Source organism: Phyllobates terribilis, unplaced genomic scaffold (assembly GCF_046119375.1).
Source record: "Phyllobates terribilis strain yellow unplaced genomic scaffold, ASM4611937v1 Scaffold_11__3_contigs__length_659146591, whole genome shotgun sequence".
Lineage (NCBI taxonomy): Eukaryota > Metazoa > Chordata > Amphibia > Anura > Dendrobatidae > Phyllobates > Phyllobates terribilis.
Genome location: NW_027362771.1, coordinates 257,410,651 through 257,431,968, shown reverse-complemented (window position 1 = coordinate 257,431,968; position 21,318 = coordinate 257,410,651). Strand labels below are relative to the sequence as shown.

At 40.5% G+C, this 21,318-nt stretch overlaps 1 protein-coding gene across 3 annotated transcripts in view; it reads left to right on the top strand.

The window, feature by feature from the left end:
- PRKAR2B (protein kinase cAMP-dependent type II regulatory subunit beta) overlaps positions 1-19,028 on the top strand; it is a 180,758-nt gene extending 161,730 nt beyond the window's left edge. Inside the window, exons 7-12 of one of the 3 annotated variants that reach the window (XR_012251236.1) lie at positions 255-356; positions 442-516; positions 3,061-3,126; positions 8,613-8,751; positions 9,196-9,383; positions 18,760-19,028. Coding sequence is in view for 2 of the 3 variants with exons in the window: in XM_073652218.1 (XP_073508319.1) it covers positions 255-356; positions 442-516; positions 3,061-3,126; positions 8,613-8,751; positions 9,196-9,329 (516 nt within the window). In the remaining variant the exon portion in view is untranslated. Of the gene's footprint in view, positions 1-254; positions 357-441; positions 517-3,060; positions 3,127-8,612; positions 8,752-9,195; positions 17,742-18,759 lie in introns of those variants that run through there. The other 2 variants (XM_073652218.1, XM_073652217.1) reach the window with 2 other exon arrangements.
- Positions 19,029-21,318: the final 2,290 nt, after the last annotated feature.

Genomic DNA, 21,318 nt, shown 5'->3' with positions numbered 1-21,318 from the left:
CAAACCACCCTCGGGGCTTAAGGGGTTAAAGGACCAGAATTATTATCACTATATTTGACAGGAACGTTTTAGTTTTCATAATTATATATAGTATATTGAAGAAAACTTTTATATTTTGGTCTTCTTTTAGATAATGAATTTTTCCAGGTTATAGTTAGCTTATTATTTAGTAAGTCAGCTTTCCCTATATTGTCATACAGATGTAATATTTAAGACTAAATGAATTATCTTTATTTTCTTTTTTTGAATTGAAGGACAGAGTAACTTTCCGAAGAATTATTGTGAAAAACAATGCTAAGAAGAGAAGAACGTATGAAAACTTCATTGAGTCCCTACCATTCTTAAAGTCTTTAGAAGTAAGTTTTTGGGGCAGGAAAAGAATATCTGTATTTAGCGTGACCTTACAACAATTATATTTCCTTTTTTTTTATGTATGCTCAGTTATCAGAACGTTTAAAGGTGGTAGATGTCATAGACACCAAAGCCTACAGTGACGGAGATCAAATTATTGCTCAGGTATTTAACACTTTATTATCAGAATCAGGTCTTATTTCATACAGTAAATATCCATTGCAAAGTGAAACTAGTTTGCTGTAACACAGTACTATGAATGTTTGACAGTGGGGATTTTATAAACTAGTCTAGCCGGCCATCAGTCACTGTGTGGAGGGTGAGGAGAGATGTGGTTGTTTTCCTCTTGAATACTCTGGATAAATATGTGCCATGTGTATGCTTTCAGTTCTTCTAGTAGTCAAACGGCACAACATGTTTTTCTGTTGTTTGGACTAGTAGGAGACCAGACCCTAGTCCTTATAAAATGCTACTCTTAAACTTCTGTGTCATTTTAGCTATTATAACCATTTACTCTCCTTGTGACTATTTATTAATAAATATACTACCTCTAGTGATGAGTATGTTTTGTTAACCCTTTCGCAGAGTATACTCGGGCGAGCACCGAGTATTTATAGCGTGCTCGGTGATATGTTTGAATCACTCCCGTTTGCATGATTTGCGACTTTTTGACAGCTTTGATACATGTGAGGAATGTCTGCTTCTTACACATTCCTCACATGTATTAAAGCTGTCAAACCGTCGCAAATCATGCACACAGGAGTGATTTAAACATATCACCGAGCACGCTATAAATACTCGGTGCTCGGCCGAGCATACTCGGCGAAAGAGTTAACAAAACATACTCGCTCATCACTAACTACCTCCTATCTCACCTGGGAATTTAGATGCTGGATGCTTAATGTGATTATATATGTGTATACAGTGAAGGAAATAATTATTTGATCCCTTGCTGTTTTTGTAAGTATGTCCACTGACAAAGACATGAACAGTCTATAATTTTAAAGGTAGATTAATTTTAACATTGAGAGATAGAATATCCAAAAAAAATAAAAAATCAAGAAAATCACATTGTATAAATTAGATAAATTAATTTGCATTTTGCAGTGAGAAATAAGTATTTGATCCCCTACAAACCATTATGATTTCTGGCTCCTACAAACCAGTTAGATGCTTCTAATCAATTTGTTACCTGCATTAAAGACAGCTGTCTTACATGGTCACCTGTATAAAAGACTCCTGTCCACAGACTCAATTAATCAGTCAGACTTTAACCTCTACAACATGGGCAAGACCAAAGAGCTTTCTAAGGATGTCAGAGACAAGATCATAGACCTGCACAAAGCTGGAATGGGCTACAAAACCATAAGTAAGACGCTGGGTGAGAAGGAGACAACTGTTGGTGCAATAGTAAGAAAATGGAAGAAATACAAAATGACTGTCAATCGACATCGATCTGGGGCACTATGCAAAATCTCACCTCGTGGGGTATCCTTGATCATGAGGAAGGTGAGAGATCAGCCTAAAACTATACGGGGGAACTTGTTAATGATCTCAAGGCAGCTGGGACCACAGTCACCAAGAAAACCATCGGTAACACATTACGCCTTAAAGGTTTAAAATCCTGCAGTGCCCGCAAGTACCCCCTGCTCAAGAAGGCACATGTGCACGCCCATCTGAAGTTTGTCAATTAACACCTGAATGATTCTGAGAGTTATTGGGAGAAGGTGCTGTGGTCAGATGAGACAAAAATTGAGCTCTTTGGCATTAACTCAACTCGCCATGTTTGGAGGAAGAGAAATGCTGCCTATGACCCAAAGAACACCATCTCCACTGTCAAGAATGGAGGTGGAAACATTATGTTTTGGGGGTGTTTATCTGCTAAGGGCACAGGACTACATCACCGCATTAATGGGAGAATGGATAGAGCCATGTACCGTAAAATCCTGAGTGACAACCTCCTTCCCTCCGCCAGGACATTAAAAATGGGTCGTGGCTGGGTCTTCCAGCAAGACAATGACCCAAAGCATACAGCCAAGGCAACAAAGGAGTGGCTCAAAAGGAAGCACAGTAAGGTCATGGAGTGGCCTCATGGAGTGGCCTAGCCAGTGTCCAGACCTTAATCCCATAGAAAACTTATGGAGGGAGTTGAAGCTCCGAGTTGCCAAGCGACAGCCTCAAAATCTGAATGATTTAGAGATGATCTGTAAAGAGGAGTGGACTTAAATTCCTCCTGACATGTGCGCAACCCTCATCATCAACTGCAAAAAACGTCTGACTGCTGCGCTTGCTAACAAGGGTTTTGCCACCAAGTATTAAGTGTTGTTTGTCAGAGGGATCAAATACTTATTTCTCACTGCAAAATGCAAATAAATTTATCTAATTTATACAATTTGATTCTCTTGATTATTTTGGGATATTCTATCTCTCAATGTTAAAATTAACCTACCCTTAAAATTATAGACTGTTCATGTCTTTGTCAGTGGGCAAACTTACAAAAAGCAAGGGATCAAATAACTATTTCCTTCACTGTGTGTATATGTATATATATACAGTATATATATATATATATATATATATATATATATATATATGAGAGTGTAGTTGTGAGAGTGTGTAATTGTGTTGTCACTGCACAGTATTTATTAATAATGATTGATTGTGTTTCCGCCAGAAGTTTGATCCACAGTGCATTATATTTTTCCACAGGGCGATGGAGCTGACAGTTTTTTCATTGTCGAGACTGGAGAAGTGAAAATAACAATGAAAAGCAAGGTATTGTTGAAATGGCTTTTGTTCATTTCTGTTAAAAACAAACCCAATGAGTTATATGGTTCTTACCATTACTTGTGATCTTTACAGTAAAATGTGATATTATTTTAACGAACATCCATATATATAGTTCTCATGCGACAAAATGTCTCATAGGAATAGGGCAGATTGCAGGAACCTCAAGAGTATAGAGAAATATTGTGTATACAACTATTGGAAACATATTAGCATATCTGGCAGTTTCCATATCACCCATGGTGTTCTATGGAGAATGCTTTATCATGCACGGCAGACTTATGGGGAGGGCAGGCTCTCCAGGGTCAATGAGTGGCCTCACTGAGTGCTTCGGAGATTAATGACATATCAACATGAATTGCCATATATCTTAATAGTAGAAAACTCCCCTATAGAGAATTTTCATGTTTGGAGCCATATTTTACTAAATATTAAGTAATTAATAAAATAGCAATTTTTAATATGATCTCATTCTAATCACTTTGTTAAAGGGCTCATTCACACTAGCGTATAAATCGGATTGCGCTTGGACCAATGTTATTCAATGAGGCAGTGCAAATCTATTTTTTTCTCACCTGTATTCTGCTTGAGGAAAAAATTGCAGCATGCTATGGGCGCATAAACCGGACGAGACTCGCCAATGCAAGTCTATCGGAGCGAGAAAAAAACGGATGGCACATGGACCATGGGTATGGCGTCTGATTTTTACACACACATCTCAAAGGAACCAGGAAATTGCATCAGCCAAGCACAGGAAATTCAGAGCCAGAACCCTCTTGCAACCAATAAAAAAAACAAAAAACTTCTATAAAGATATAGCTAGATGATAAGACGATATTAGATTATGTAATAGATAGATGATAGATAGATAGATAGATAGATATCCTGCAGATATATAATTTCACAACCCCCTCCATATTGTAAACTTGCACCCTTTAATGCCTTTCATGTGTAGTTTATTCTACAGTTTTTAGGCTTGTTTAAATTAATTAATTAAAAAAACGACGTTGGGTTCCCCGTATTTTATGAATCCAGCCAAGGGAAAGCAGACAGCTGTGACCTGATATTATGGGGCTGAGAAGGTCCATGGTTATTGGGTTCTTCACAGCCGCCCCACAAGTGGCGTATGACATTAGATTCTCCAAGGCTGGAGATTCGCCTTTGCTCTTTCCGATTGCCCTGGTGCGTTGGAAATCGGGGTAATGGGTTTGATGTCAGCTGTGAATTGTCCAAAAACACAGCTGACAACAAGCTGTGGTGTTAGTAATGGAGAGGAGTCTTATCAGACATCCCCATTACTAACACAGTACTAAAAAGTAAAAAAAATACACACACAAAAATTATTTATTTTAATAAACACTTGACACTTTCCCTGATTCACCAATATATTTAAAAAAAAAAAAACATGCAGGTCCGACGTAGTCCAGAGAATCCAAAATAGTCCACAAATGGATACTTGAAAAACATAAAAAAAAGAGCGGTAAAACAACACACTGTCTCTCGTTAATCAATTTATTATAAAAAAAATGGTCCCACGCAGCTCTGACGTAGTCCAGCGCTTCCCACAATTCCGTCATCCAAAGCCTATGACACCTTGTTCTGAAGCTCAATAGGCTTTTAGCCGCAGCCACTCCCGGCTCACACTGCACTCCGCAAGACCTGGCAACTGTGAACACATTACCAACGTCACCGCTCATCAGAGTCGCCAGATCACACTGCGCTTCGTGAATTATTTGTCTTGCCTTGGGACTCTCTACGGCGGTCCCCTGCTCTTCTGTCGGAGTCTATGTCCGCTGAGTCACAGCAGGTTCTGTCGCTGTCCAGATGCTGATTACCTTTTGCCTTTGTCTATTATTTTCGGACAGCAGGTGTTTTTCATTTGCTATCTAGCCTGTCCTATCACACTGCAGGTTCTACTATTTAAACCTTTCCCTTGCTGGTAGTAGTCTTTGGTGGATTCTGCTTGGAGTTCCAGTCCTAATTCTGAGTATCTATGCCAGTCAGTTAAGTGTACTACTGGGGTTTATTTCTTACACTCCCTCGATTTCTTAGGACATACGTGTCAAACTCTGGCCCGTGAGCCAAATCTGGACCGCAGGGTGGTTTTATTTGGCCCTCGAAACCAGAACCACCAACCCTATGTGGAGTCATTATTCTGTATGTAGGGATTATGTGGGGCCCATTATTCTGTATGGAGGACTATGTGGGGCCATTATTCTGTATGGAGGGGCCTTGTCCAAATTTTTCATTATTATTATTATCATTTATTATAGCGCAATTTATTCCACTGCACCTTACATGTGAAAAACGGGTATGCTTATCAAAAACAATTAAAATAATCTAGAAAAAAACGTGAGAGCGACTGGTACAGGAGGAGCGAGGACCCTGCCCGCGGGGGCTCACAGTCTATAAGGGATGGGTGAGGATACAGTAGGTGAGGGTAGGGCTGGTCGTGCAGCGGTATGGTGGAGCGAGGATTACTGCATGTTGTAGGCTTGACGGAAGAGGTGGGTCTTCAGGTTCCTTTTGAAGGTTTCCACAGTAGGTGAGAATCAGATATGTTGGGGTAGAGTTCCAGAGTAGGCGGGATGCACGGGAGAAATCTTGTATGCGATTGTGGGAAGAGGAGATAAGAGGGGAGTATAGAAGGAGATCTTGTGAGGATTGGAGGTTGTGTGCAGGTAAGTACCGGGAGACTAGGTCACAGATGTATGGAGGAGACAGGTTGTGGATGGCTTTGTATGCCATGGTTAGGGTTTTGAACTGGAGTCTCTGAGCAATGGGGAGCCAGTGAAGGGATTGACAGAGGGGAGAGGCCGGGAATAGTGGCGAGACAGGTGGATTAGCCGGGCAGCAGAGTTCAGGATGGATTGGAGGGGTGCAAGAGTGTTGAAAGGGAGGCCACAGAGCAGGAGGTTGCAGTTGTTGAGGAGGGAGATGATGAGGGCGTGCACTAGTGTTTTTGCAGATTCGTGGTTGAGGAATGTTCGGATCCGGGAGATATTTTTGAGTTGGAAGTGGAAAGGGCTTGGATATGTGGTTTGAGGCTCTCTGTCTGCTTGAGTTTGACATACCTGCCTTAGGAGGTACTTGATACACTCAACGGCCTTTTAGGCAGCTAGGTCAAAGTTGTCTTCTCTAGTTTTACCACTAAGGCCTGCGTTACTGGATACTGTAGTCTGTACAGGAACCGGGTGGGGTTTGTGCAGCTTTTTCATAGTTAGATTCGTTATCCCCGTGTTTATTACCTATATCTTTATATAAGATTTCTTTATTTTTGTCAGTTAGCTTTTAAGTTTACATAGAGCATTATAGTATGTAAAAGATGATGTTAAAAACTTATTGCATACGGATACGAACCAAGAAAATAATCGCACACTCACATATCACCCGCATGACAAAAGGTAAATCATATGGATTCCACTCGTCCAACTTTTCTGGATGAGAATGGGACTGATTTTTTTCTACGCTAGTGTGAGCGAACCCTAAATGTAGCGGTCACTCAGACAAAGATAAGGGCTACTAAGAGATTTCAAACTACAATATATGTGTTTCTTTAGGATCTGTCAGAAGATCACAGATTGCAATTTCTGTAGTTTGTGAATAGCATTCTGCGATGGTTGCTGAACCGGAGGGAGACATAATAGGGGAGGACATAGTGGTCACATAGCAGTAATATGTGGTTTGAAATGTAAAGACAATAAGATAGAGAGGTTGCATGAGTTCACATTCGCAATGTTAAAGGAATTATACACTAACTCAGAGGCAAGGTGTGTCATAAATTCTTAGTTCTAGCTATCTATATTGTCCCTAATCTTTAGTTACATAAAAAAAAAAGAAAGAAAGACATTGGGGCAGGTTTATTGATACTATTCTAAAGTTAGACAATTAAAAGGAGAGTAGATGCGTTCATGCTGAATGATAAATTTTGTGCATCCAGTAAATTAAATCACCTTTTCCATAAAGTCACACGCCTTTGTAAAAACAAGGAATAAAAAGTGTTTACTTAAAACTTGCTAAATGTTGTGCACGGCATGTATCGTTCAATATAAGTAGTAAATTTCTCCATTGTTCTCCAGTGATCTGCTGTTAAAGGGGTTGTCCACTACTTGGACAACCACTTCTGAATCACTAGATTCCCCCCAGTAAAATAATAACACCTATACTCACCTCTGGTGCCGGCGCCGTTCCAGCAGTGTCTGCAATGGCTCTCCCATAGCTTGCATGACATTGTTATGTCACATGATCCCTATGAGAAATCAGCGGCCGCTTCACTCTCCCCTCCTTCGGACGTAATTTACATCCAGAGGAAGTGAGAAAGCAGCCACAGTTCTTACTTCTTCCAGACGTCAATTACGTCAGAAGGAAGGGCCAGTGAAGCGGCCACTGATTGGTTGCAGGGATTGCGTGACATTACAATGCAACACAAGCCCCAAGAGAGCCCGCTGGAATGATGCTGGCACCAGTGGACAACCCCTTTAAGCAACATTTTTCTAAGCTGATCATGAGGTTCTTGGTATATTCTTTTTATGAAATCGTATAAGCCCTCTTGAAGGGCCAACTTGGAGCGCAGGGCAGTAATGTCACCTCCACACCCACAAGGTGGGGTAGCCCAGCTATTCAGCTGGACCCATGTAGTCTGTCAGGTAAAATAATTCTTGCTGTATGGCAATGTATTTCATGCTAAGCAAAATAGGGCTCCAAAAACAAATATGGGAAGGACCTTATCCAGCTCTAAAGACGTGAAATCCACCATATACTATAAGATAAATTAGTTAGTGTTTCCTTCCAGTCTGCTCTCATAATATGGGGGTCCCAGGCATGCTACACATTGTCATTTAAAGCTCAAAATGTGCACACAGCTTGTACTGCTTTATATTGCTACTGTGAGTCATTGATTACAATGTGCTTGTTTTTCCATGGGAGGTACAGTTTAAAAATACATCATAAAGTCTACACCTCCCATATGCCTCTGTGTCATGTCATGTACTCATGATAAAGGGCTATTGTTTGAAATGCATAGAAGGAAGTTGCATCAGAATAAAACATGAATGTTTATTTTTTCTCATATATTTAACAATTGAGAATAATTTGTTTTTCCTGAACATGGTTTAGTACCCTAGTGTTGCTATCATTTGACCTGTTATGCTGCTTTTTGTCGGCCGATACAGAAAAAGAGGAGGCAGCACTTCAACAAACTGCAAAAAAGTCCACCTTTAATTAGCCACGCGGAGTCATAAATGTCTATTTTTTTGCCCAGTTTGTTGGAGTGCTGCCCTTTTTCTTTTTCTATATCGTGTTGGATGATTTGGGTATTTATCCAAAAGACCTTGCACCCATAACTAAATATTTTGGTGCTGTTACATTGTATTTTATATATGAGAATAGATATTACATTACATATATTTTTTTAGATATTTTTATTTTTACATATTTGAAATCTTTAATACTTTTCCTTTTTTTTTTTTTTTTAGAGTAAAGCAGATGTAGAACAGAACGAAGCAGTAGAAATTGCTCGGTATTCCAGGGGGCAGTATTTTGGAGAGCTTGCCTTGGTGACCAACAAACCCCGAGCTGCCTCTGCATACGCTGTTGGAAGTGTAAAATGCTTAGGTAACATATATTTTTATCTTGTACTAAAGTGTTATTTGTGTCCTAGTTAGCTATTTTAGGGGATAGGATCTGGCTTGGTGGCTCAGTGGTTAGCACTGTTGCTTTGCAGCGCTGGGGTCCTGGGTTCAAATCCCACCAAGGACATCTGCAAGGAGTTTGTATGTTCTCCCCGTGTTTGCATGGGTTTCCCCCAGGTTCTCTGGTTTCTTCCCACACTCCAAAGACATACTGATAGGGAATGTAGATTGTGAGCCCCGATGTGGACAGTGTCCATAATGTCTGTAAAGCGCTGTGGAATTAATGGTGCTATATAAGTACCACATAAAAATAATAATTGTTTAGAGAGAAAGAGAAACAATTTTTTATATTAAACTAGGTAATATATTTGCCTTGTGGCAAAGTACTACTGAATAATTAGCCACTGTGTCTTTTCCTCTCTCCCAGCCATGGACGTGCAAGCTTTTGAAAGGCTCTTGGGACCCTGTATGGAGATAATGAAAAGGAACATTGCAAATTATGAAGAACAGCTGGTTGCACTGTTCGGAACAAACATGGACATAAGTGACCCAAGTTCCTGAGTAACAAAAACGGCATTGGAGAAGATGGCGAGAGAAAAAAATAGCACAGTTGTGGTCAGTCCACAGAGAATGTGTCTGTTTTTTTGTGTAGATGCCAAGCATATTCTGTGATTTACTTTATTTTATTTTTTTTAAAACATAAGCCCCTTAGTGGCAGAAGAGCTTGCAATCCATGACTGCTTTGCAATAGCTTGCTGACCACACTTAACGTCGTGATATTTTTTTATTTTTTTTTTAAGTTATTAAGCAGGTTTCTCTGTGAGGAAAGTTGTGATTTTATAGAAAGATTGACCTAATTTGCAATTCTTCCTAAGTAAACAGTTATTCTTCAAAAAAAATCATTATTCTGATATAGATGGATCAGTGCTATGTCTTCTCCAAGCTGTAGATGCTAAGCTAAAGGATCAAATACATACGCTACTTGTAGGGTAATCATACATTATGGCTTCCCTCCCACAAGGACCTCAGCAGTTCTATTAATCGGGTAGGCTTAGCATGGTTTTGTACACTGCCTCATTTAGAATGAAAGTTAATGAAACAGTAAGCATGTCACCCCATTGACTACACGACAACATTTTCTAGAGTTTTTATAGAGCGTGACTCTACTTTGCTTGATTTTTACATTGTTTCCAGGACAGGATTAGTTTTTATAAGGGACTAATATGGCATCAACACAACAAAGAATAAAGACGAAACCTATATTAGTGTAAGTATCCAACACACGGACAAAGCTACACATACAAAGAGCAAAAAGAGGGTTGGATCCACAGTGATATGAATCATTGACAGATACAGGCATAAAGGAAATGGCAGCTCCCCCAATAAAAGTGTTGCAATTGAGGGTCTTGTGCATCATTATGTCCAGGGTATGACAAGTCCTAAAAAGAATAATAGCTCAGACTGTTATAACTTGACTTTATATCTTCAGTACTAAAATCCACGATTACATCATATGACTAAAAACCGTTTTCTATGTGTTTCGCACAGGGTTAATGTTATGATTAAGGACTCTGTCCTATGCGGAAGCAAGTTCCTTTATCATGTCATTGGTTTTAGTTCTGACGCAATGTAAAAACCTCATTAACCTCGTACCCATTCATCATATTGTTTTCACCAGAAGTCTGGAGTAAAATTGTTTCAAAAGTTGCAACATTTTTGCAGAAGTCACAGTTGTGTAAACATTTTGCAACTTTTGACATTTTTATGCCAGTCCTGGCCACCTCAGGCAACGTTACGAGAAGTGGATGGAGCGTATACGAGAAAGGGTGTGACCTAGCAGGGACAACACATTAATCATAAAATCTGCAGAATAAATGACGACAGAAATATACTGCAGTTTCTGAATGGAGTACATTTGTTGTAGCGCTGAATGGCAGCTGAAAGATGCGCCAAATTTATTAGAATGTTCTCGCCTCTTAATAAACTTGGCTAATCTTTCTCCAGCATACTCTTCATCAAGGCTGGCATGAAAAACACCAATCTTGATTAATCGGAGCCAAAGTCAATAAAAATCACATTCGGAAGAAGTTGCCACCTATCTGTAATACAAGGACGTGATATCAGTCCCAGTTGATTTTAATCTTTAATTAGCTTAGTACACTGCTCAAAAAAATAAAGGGAACCCTTAAACAACAGAATATAACTCCAAGTAAATCAAACTTCTGTGAAATCAAACTGTCCACTTAGGAAGCGACACTGATTGACAATCAATTTCACATGCTGTTGTGCAAATGGAATAGACAATAGATGGAAATTATTGGCAATTATCAAGATACCCTCAATAAAGGAGTGGTTCTGCAGGTGGGGACCACAGACTACATCTCAGTACCAATGCTTTCTGGCTGATGTTTTGGTCACTTTTGAATGTTATTGTGCTTTCACACTCGTGGTAGCATGAGACGGACTCTACAACCCACAGAAGTTGCTCAGGTAGAGCAGCTCATCCAGGATGGCACATCAATGCGAGCTGTGGCAAGAAGGTTTGCTGTGTCTGTCAACGTAGTGTCCAGAGGCTGGAGGCGCTACCAGGAGACAGGTCAGTACACCAGGAGACGTGGAGGGGGCCGTAGGAGGGCAACAACCCAGCAGCAAGACCGCTACCTCCGCCTTTGTGCAAGGAGGAACAGGAGCAGCACTGCCAGAGCCCTGCAAAATGACCTCCAGCAGGCCACAAATGTGCGTGTGTCTGCACAAACGGCTAGAAACCGACTCCATGAGGGTGGTATGAGGGCCTGACGTCCACAGATGGGGGTTGTGCTCACAGCCCAACACCGTGCAGGACGCTTTGCATTTGCCACAGAACATCAGGATTGGCAAAGTCGGCACTGGCTCCCTATGCTCTTCACAGATGAAGGCAGGTTCACACTGAGCACATGTGACAGACGTGACAGAGTCTGGAGACGCCGTGGAGAGTGATCTGCTGCCATTAGGTACCGAGATGAGATCCTCAGACCCCTTGTGAGATCATATGCTGGTGCGTGCGGTTGGCCCTGGGTTCCTCCTAATGCAGAACAATGCCAGACCTAATGTGGCTGGAGTGTGTCAGCGGTTCCTGCAAGATTAAGGCATTGAAGCTATGGACTGTCCCGCCCTTTCCCCAGACCTGAATGAGATTGAGCACATCTGGGACATCATGTCTAGCTCCATCCACCAACGTCACGTTGCACCACAGACTGTCCAGGAGTTGGCGGATGCTTTAGTCCAGGTCTGGGAGGAGATCCCACAGGAGACCATCCGCAACCTCATCAGGAGCATGCCCAGGCGTTGTAGGGAGGTCATACAGGCACGTGGAAGCCACACACAATACTGAGCCTCATTTTGACTTGTTTTAAGGACATTACATCAAAGTTGGATCAGCCTATAGTGTGTTTTTCCACTTTAACTTTGGGGGTGACTCCAAATCCAGGCCTCCATTGGTTAATAAATTTGATTTCCATTGATGATTTTTGTGTGATTTTGTTGTCAGCACATTCAACTTCTTACAGAACAAAGTATTCAATGAGAATATTTCATTCATTCAGATCTAGGATGTGTTGTTTGAGTGTTCCCTTTATTTTTTGAGCAGTGTATTTTCATATATACAGGTGCATCTCACTAAATTAGAATATCATCAAAAAGTTAATTTATCTCAGTTCTTCAATACAAAAAGTGAAACTCATATATTATATAGAGTCATTACAAACAGAGTGATCTATTTTGAGTGTTTATTTCTGTTAATGTTGATGATTATGGCTTACAGCCAATGAAAACACAAAAGTCATTATCTCAGTAAATTGAAATGATTAACATAAAACACCTTCAAAGTTATATGGCGTATACATGAATTAGTAACTGTTGCACAGAATAAAATCTAAGTGCAGCACAGTGCAGAAATATAGGGAACACAATAAAGCTGCTATTCCATTTCTCTGCCAGCAGAACATCAATAACAAGCTGCATGAGTCTTCCAGTGACCACATAGAAAAGTAACACCTTCTCTTTGTCTTAGTGTAATTAGTTTGCCAGTGGATGAATAGGCACATTGCACAAGACTTGTATAGAATAGAGCATGTGACAGCTTTCTTTCCATCTCATTTGAGAAATGACCTAGTTCTGTCTTCACAAGGTTCCCATATTATCACATCTGCGTTGTGTCCTAGTGAGGTCTATCCCAGATAATTATAGGCTTCTTGTCAGGAATCTACCAAACCACATAAAACCAAAAGTGTGCAGAATGTAAATGTTGGCAGACAAGCACAGCTGATCATCATGACGCCAAACTCATAAGCCGAATCTACCTATTTCATGGCTTAGAGGGCCATATGGTGACCATCCACTTCTTCTGTCCTTGGACAACCTGTGAAAGATGTTCTGCAGGCCTTCTCTGGTTACATGTATGATAAGTATCTACATAAAGAGCACAATAAATATTACAAGACATATTGAACAAATGGCATGTTGATTCTATACATTGGTTGGGATTTAAATAAAATATTGATTCATAAAAGAGTCATGAACCCCCCCCCCCCACAAATAATGGAACATATAACTTCACACAACCTTATAAACAAGAACTATTGTGAGTGATGACAATCTCTGCACAGCGCTGCCGAATAGGTCAGTGTTAAATAACCAAGAATCGATCATTTAAATGGTAATCCCCAACTAGAGATGGGGGATTGATTCATGTGACTCTGATACATTGCCAGGTCAATAGTCTCTAGCTGCTGAACGGGAGGCTCACGAATCTCTAACCTTCTGGGAACTCTGGCACAGTTCTTGATTAGCTGGGCTGGTGTGATGTCACCTGTGCGTCATGCTTCAATCATGACGTCAAGCTAACCTAATCAAGAGCCGCACTGGAGATCCCAGAAGTTAGAAGATTTGCAAGCCTCCCATCCAGCGGCCAGAGACTACTGACCTGGGCGATGGACCAGAGCCCCGCGAATTGATCCTCCAATTTTTAACCCAACCAGTGGCTTGTATACCCCAACAATGACTTGTACACCCCAACAATGACTTGTACTGATCTATTGCCATCTACAGATATTATTATGCATCATTGACAAGGAGAGGTTTTGGAAACGCTCACATGTGCTAAAGCCCACATAAACATTAGACTAATGTCGGCCTAGCCTGCCGATATCAATGGGTTCAGACGACAGTCTAATGTGTATGGGAACTCCGGACAATCTAAATATCTATCCAGCATGAACAATTTCGGACTGCCAATCAAATTGTTTCCTGGAGAAAAGCTGTCACTAGATATGTCATGGAGGACACAGGAGCACTCCGCAGAATGAGCGCTCCTGTATATTGGATAGCTGGCCGAGATGACTTCTGGTCGAAAGATTAGCCAGACCATTGTTTGGCTGACAACCATCTAATCTGTTTGGTGGCCTTAAGGCTATGTGCCCACGATGCAGAAATGCTCAGGATTTTTTCCTGAGCGTTTCTGCGTCTCCCTGGCAGAAAAAACGCATGCGGATTGTACATGCGGATTGTACATGCGTTTTCCTGCCAGGGACAAGCGGAAGTGAAGCGTTCTTCACATGCATTTCCGCATACGGGTTGACAAGCGCTTTCCAAGCGATTTCAGCATCACTTGGAAAGTGCTTGACAACTTGGTCACACTATATAAATCCATGCAAACAGCATGGATTTATATAGTGTGACCCGAGAGAATGTCAAAAAATAAAAAAATAAATGTATACTTACCTTCCGATGGCCCCCGCAGTCTTGATTTCCTCCGTCCCGGCTGCCGGCAGCGGTAGAGTGAAGGACCTGCCGACGTCAGCGTCACGTGACCCGTCACATGACTCTGACGTCAGCGCAGGTCCTTCATTCCATCTCGAACTGCTGCTAAGCAAGGAGGAGCGCACCGCGGGCTGCCGGAAGGTAAGTATATATTTATTTTTTATTTTATTCTTTTTTTTACAGTTTTCAATGGTACCCAGGTCCGGAGGAGAGTCTCCTCTTCTCTAGACCTGGGTACCATCCGCACATTAGAACGCATGGAATGCGCATCTACATATACAGTGATGCATAATCCATGCGTTCTAATGCCAGTCAATGGCGGTGAAAACGCAGCAATTCCGCAAAATAATTGGTAATGCTGCGTTTTTTTTCCGCAATGATAATCCGCAGCGGAAATTTCCGCAGCATGTGCACAGCACATGCGGATTATCATTGGGGACCATGGCAGGCCTTCTACCATGCGTTTTTTAAGCGTTTCTGCAGCGTTTTTGCCGCTGCGGAAACGCTTAAAAAACGCATCGTGGGCACACAGCCTTACTGCCAGAATACTATTATTTACCATGTTGGGTGCAGAGTTACGGTAACTTCCTGCAGATGACAGCAAATGTTACAAACTGTGTCACAACATACTTTTTTTGTGCTTCTTATCTCTAACTGTGTGCAGATTTATAAGATGGGTTCATGGGAGAGAAGTAATTGGGACATTCTTTCTATAGTAAACTGTTGACCAGAAATCACTGACAGGACATTGTACATTACATCATCATAGGTTTCTATTCGGCAGATGAAATACCAATTGAAATGAGTGTTTTTGAGGTTCATTTTAGATCCTAAAGAAAGGTAAAGTATTAAAGGTATGTAAGTCAACATATCAAATAAATAGAGAAGTTATATATTACATTAATATTTGAAGGAAAGGTGCAGAAGAGAAAATGTATGTTTAACTGTCTAGAATAGGGGTAACAAGAAATATATACACCCCTCAACATTTTAATTGCGACACCAAGAACAAAAATTTGTGGCTATTTTGGAAATCACAGGATGGGAGACATGTTAAAGGGAATCTGTTAGCAGGTTTTTGCTATGTAATCTGATGACAGCATGAGGTAGGGGTTAAAATGCTGAATTCAACAATGTGTCACATGTCTGGCTATGTGGTGTTGTTTAATGAGACTGAAGCTTTAATCACCTTGTGATTAACATTGCTGTGACTGTCAGGCACATGGGCAATTGCCTGACTCCGCCCCCTTCTGTGATAAGCAGCTCACTATCAATAGACTATGGACACTGAGAGCCTAGTCTGAGCGAGGTTAGCTTTCTGAGCTCTGCCACATTGCTTAATCGAAAAGCTCTGTGTCAGAATTGTTGCACCCAGTAAACTATATTATACATCTTTGGATTCAGGGTCTCTTTGCCTACATCAGGCTGTTCTCAAGTGAGGTAACAAAAACCTGCTGACAGATTCCCTTTTAGATTTGCAAATGCTGAAAATCTGGAAACAAAATTTTCAAAATATCTGGATTTATTCAGTATTGAGTATGACCACCACACACTGAAATACACACACTTGCATGCCTTGGCATGCTATCAATGATGTTAGTAATGGTTGTCTAAGGAATGTTTTACCATGCTGAATGCACTTGGACACACAAATCATAAAGATTGCTGCTGGCAGCTCCCGTTACAATTTTTGACCAATAAAGTCCCAGCTTGATGAGAGACAAGTGTGGATATGTTACAGGCCATGGTAGATCGTTTCTGCCACACAGGATGCTCACAGTAGAATGAGCAAAATGCAGCTTGGCATTGTGTTGAAAAATGGTTCCTGAGACACTTTGGAGAAATGGCTGCACGACTGGTTACATGACCAAATCAATGTAAAGCTGAGCAGTTAGTGTACTTGGAACGAAGACTAGTGGTGTCCAGCTGCTTATGCCACCCGACAACATAATCCCGGGAGTAGAACTGATGTTCCCTTGCGAAGGAATATTCCAAGCATGCCCGTATGATCTCCAGAAGAATGTCCTGTGCATCTAAAACAAAAAAGGAACTCCACTGAAGAGGATATACCTTCATTGCTCTATTCCAGACTCTGGTCTCCATTTGGAAACCACATGGGCAACGCCATGAAGAGGCCTTCACGAGGCAAGGTCACACTGATCCTACTCCTGGGATTATGTGAAGTGGCATCATGTACAGTATCCTGCCATTGCAAGTATACTAACAGCTTGGCGTTACATTGATTTGGTGGTTGACCAGTGGTACCGCCATCTCTCCAAAGTGTATGAGGAGCGATATCAAGAGTGTATATATATATATATATATATATATATATAGGCTGCCCAAAAATATGTGGATTTTTGTGTTCAACCCACAAAGACTTTCATGTGTAGTTTGGTATAGAAAACTGATAGCTAGACTGGATAACATGTTTTGTATTTGTGCCACAGCAATCACTTATAAATTGAGATTAACTGCACTAAATTTTTCACATAAATAGTTATGGGTATAAGAATAATGTACAGATAGAATATTGTGATAAAGTTGTTAAATCATCTAAACAGCTATTAGTAGGTGCATGGAGCTGTCACATATCAAGGGTGGAGCCGGTCTATGTGGCGAGACACAATCACTGTCATGATGTATAATGTAAAAATCTCCCTTCAGTGATATACTGTAGTAAATCATAGTTTTGCCCCATTTACCTATGATTTTTATTTCTAAACACTTTTTTTATCCTAAATATGATTTCTTGGTTGAACATGTGGGTTTCTAACATGCCATTTTTTTGTGAAAACTGCTGCTGTAAAAGAGAGTGATGACCTGCAGCAAGCACATGGTAAACCGCAGTAAATACCAAAGCCAAACACTTACCTCCTGGACCCCATGGCAGTAGTTATTCAGTGTAAAGGTAACAAAGAATTATGGAAGTTGGTTTGCAATCTTAAATGTAAGTTATTTGACAAGTATATAAAGCCATTAGGAAGCTTCTAAAATATGTGAGGCGGTATCAGCCTCATGGAATTTTACCGGCAACTACGTTATGTCAGGGTATCACTTAAGGTGGTAATTAGTGTTGAGCGAGTATGTTCTGTCCGAGTACCCTCGGGCCGAGCTCCGAGTATTTACAGCTGCTCGGTGATATGGTTGAATCGCTCCCGTGTGCATGATTTGCGACTGTTTGACAGCTTTATTACATGTGAGGAATGTCTATTTCTTACACATTCCTCCCATGTAATAAAGCTGTCAAACAGTTGCAAATCATGCACACGGGAGCGATTCAACCATATCACCGAGCAGCTGTAAATACTCGGAGCTCGGCCCGAGCATACTCGGCGAAAGGGTTAATAGAACATACTCGCTCAACACTAATGGTAATTCATTACTTTGAAACGGCTTCTATTTTAGCACACAAAGCATCAAAATGTTGTAAAGTATATTCCATTTTAATTCCGTTTTTTAAATATCAGCTAAATAGGTGTATGTGTCACATCCGTTCAGAAGTCCATATTGTATGGATGTGGGTGTCCATTGTGTTCTCATCTCAGGACGAGTATAACCAAGTACTACAAATTGGGAACATTAACCACTTTCAGATGCTGACAACAATGCACTTTGAATTCATATCATGAAATATGTAAGATTTTTTTTCATTGGTAAATTGCTTTTTTATCCACTTTTGAAGGAATGAGTACATTATTCATTTGTAGACTTGACATTTACGGTACTTGCCTACACAAGTACAAAGTGAAAGAAAGATATTCACCTGGCACCTAAGCATATGGTACAAAGTAAGGTGGAAAATCAACTACTTAAGGCCACGTTCACACGGTCAGTATTTGGTCAGTATTTTTCATCAGTATTTCTTAGCCAAAACCAGGTGAGGAACAATCAGAGGAAAAGTATAATAGAAACACATCACCACTTCTGTATTTATCACCCACAACTGGTTTTGGCTTACACATACTGATGTAAAATACTGACCAAATACTGAACGTGTGAACGTGGCCTTAAAGTACAAGGCTATATTCTCCATAATGATTCCTATTATGTTAAGACTATTCTATAAAAAATACTTTGCCTAATGCATTAGTACTAATGGTGATGTTACCCAACAGCAGAAAATCAGATTACTGAACTTTTTCCAATCTGTTTATAACAATTTCCATTCACTGTGCACCTATGTTCTTTACAGGTTATAGCTGTCCTGGAAAAGATGATAATGGTGTGCAGAATATTAGATCACTCGGAGCCAAGCAACTGACAGAATACAGCATTGTTACAATTGTTAGCTTCTGTACACTAAGAGACTAGAAATGTAATAACTGATCCATTCATTCATATGCCTATTAGAAATATTGTATATTATAGCACTAAATTTCTGTTTATTATAGTTCATCTGTGCATTAAAGAAATATGTGTACTGGATTACAGGAGTATTCTGCCTCTCACCATAATGAAGAATTTTCATTATCATTGATAAATATCTACTGTATAAATAAACAGCACTTTTATGATAGAAACTTTGCTATTGTGTTTTCATCTATCTAAATTTCCTTTTCCTTTCCCGGTTCACAAGGCAGATATTTCTTGTGCGGCTTCAGTCACCACCCCAGTCCAGGGACAGACATACCATTGGGGCAACCTGTGCAGCCGCAGAGGGTCCCAAGGGATGAGGGGCCCACTTCTTCCTCATCCCTCAGGTGGAATTGTGCTATTGGACTGCAATTAGTCTATATATTTTTCTTGCAATGGGGCCCTCTTTTGTCTGTGTCCGTTCTTGCACCACTCAGTACATAGTGACTGGTGGCTGTAACCACACCCCAGCATTAACTGACAGCTGGCTCTGTACTGATGCACTCCTGGCTGTCAGTCAGTGCCGGGGCATCATTACAGCAGTCAGTCACTATGTACTGAGCGGTGTCTGAAGCCGTTCCTCTATTATTATAAGGCCCCGTTCACACGTTCAGTATTTGATCAGTATTTTACATCAGTATTTGTAGACCAAAACAAGGAGTGCAACAATCAGAGGGAAAGTATAATAGAAAAACGTCACCACTTCTGTATTTATCACTTTTTCACCAACTCTTGGTTTAGGCTTACAAATACTGATGTAAAATACTGACCAAATAGTCAGCATGTGAACGTGGCCCAAGTCAGAGGCTGTCGGGATGAATAAAGTTCATTTTCTCCCAGCAGCCGGGCTGTCAGTACCTGTGCCACACAGCTATAGAATGCTATTAACCTGCATATTAACCCCATATGAGCCGTATAACATCATTTTGGGACATGACGAGTTCCCTTTAACCTCCGTTTTGGGATTTTTTTCATTAACAATATGCAGTATTACAGAGATTAGCGTCTTAGATGTGGAGGCTGCGGTTGGGGAGGAGGATACATGAGTGTCTCAAGAGTAATATTGGTTCCCTTATGTCTTTTACGTTTATGCAAGATTGATATGTGGAACGTTTCCGTGAGCTGTGTGAGGGAAAGCTAAATTCACTGGGATCCAGGTAAGTCATAATGAATTTCAAGCATAGCGATACCAGGGAATTTAGTCTGCTGCTATCTAGTCTGACTCAGATTACTGATATAAACTACTGTATATGTTTCTTTTAATTAAGTGATTTTCTACATCATACAGTCCCTTTTCAATATATAAATGACTTCAAGTTTTTATTAATGACTTAAATTTTCTATTAAACAGTATGGAAAAGAACATCAGTAAATGAAAGGAAACATATATCGTTAATATCAATAATGTTAGCCATGAACACTGTAATATACTTGGGTCCATAACAGCCTAATAGATTTCCCAATATCCCTATGTCTGAAATTCATTCAAATTAATCATCAATAGTCCTGACGAAGGGGTCGGTATAATCCAGAAACACGCAGACATTTTATCAACAAAATAAGCTATCATTGAAGAAGAACGGAGTATCTAGAGTTTAATGCCTAGGAGCAGTGTGGCATCCTAATGATATACAGACTGGCCGCTGTTTTTCTGACCTGTACTTGACAGCCTCAAATATGTCAATGAGGCTGTGGAGTTTGGATCCCAGATATGTGACTACAGCCTAAGTCTGTTCTCAACTTTTGGTTTCGAGTCTGTGCTGTAGCTGCCATCTTCTGCATCACCTTACTATGCCATTGTCCTGCCTCATTTACTTTCCATTTATAGTAACTATTCATGATAACAAGTTGTAAGGGTCTCAACATTACAGATTTGGCCTGGGAAGGCTGCACTTACTGTTAGGCCACAGCCACACTATCAGTATTTGGTCAGTATTCAGTCAATATTCTTTCTCAGAAGTGGGAGCCAAAACCAGGTGAGGAACAATCAGAGAAAAGGTATAATAGAAACAAGTCACCAATTCTGCATTTATCACCCACTCCTGGTTTTGGCTCCCACTCCTGAGAAAAAATACTGACCGAACACTGATAATGGAGCCGTGGCCTTAGTCTTACTGTGGGTCCACAAGATATATTCAGCCAAAATAATAAACTGTTAGATATAAAGTAAACTTGTGATGGTCATTTATAGGCTGTGTGCACACGTTGCAGATTTGGTGCATTTTTGCCATGCAGATTTGGTTGCAAAACCCGATGCTAGCAATGTGAATGAGAAACCTGAAGTGTCATGTACACTTTGAGTATTTTTGACTTGCAGATTTGGTGCAGAAAATAATCTGCAGCTTGTCAATTCTCTGTGCATTTTTACCTGCATCTTTCATCCATTGAATGCACGCAA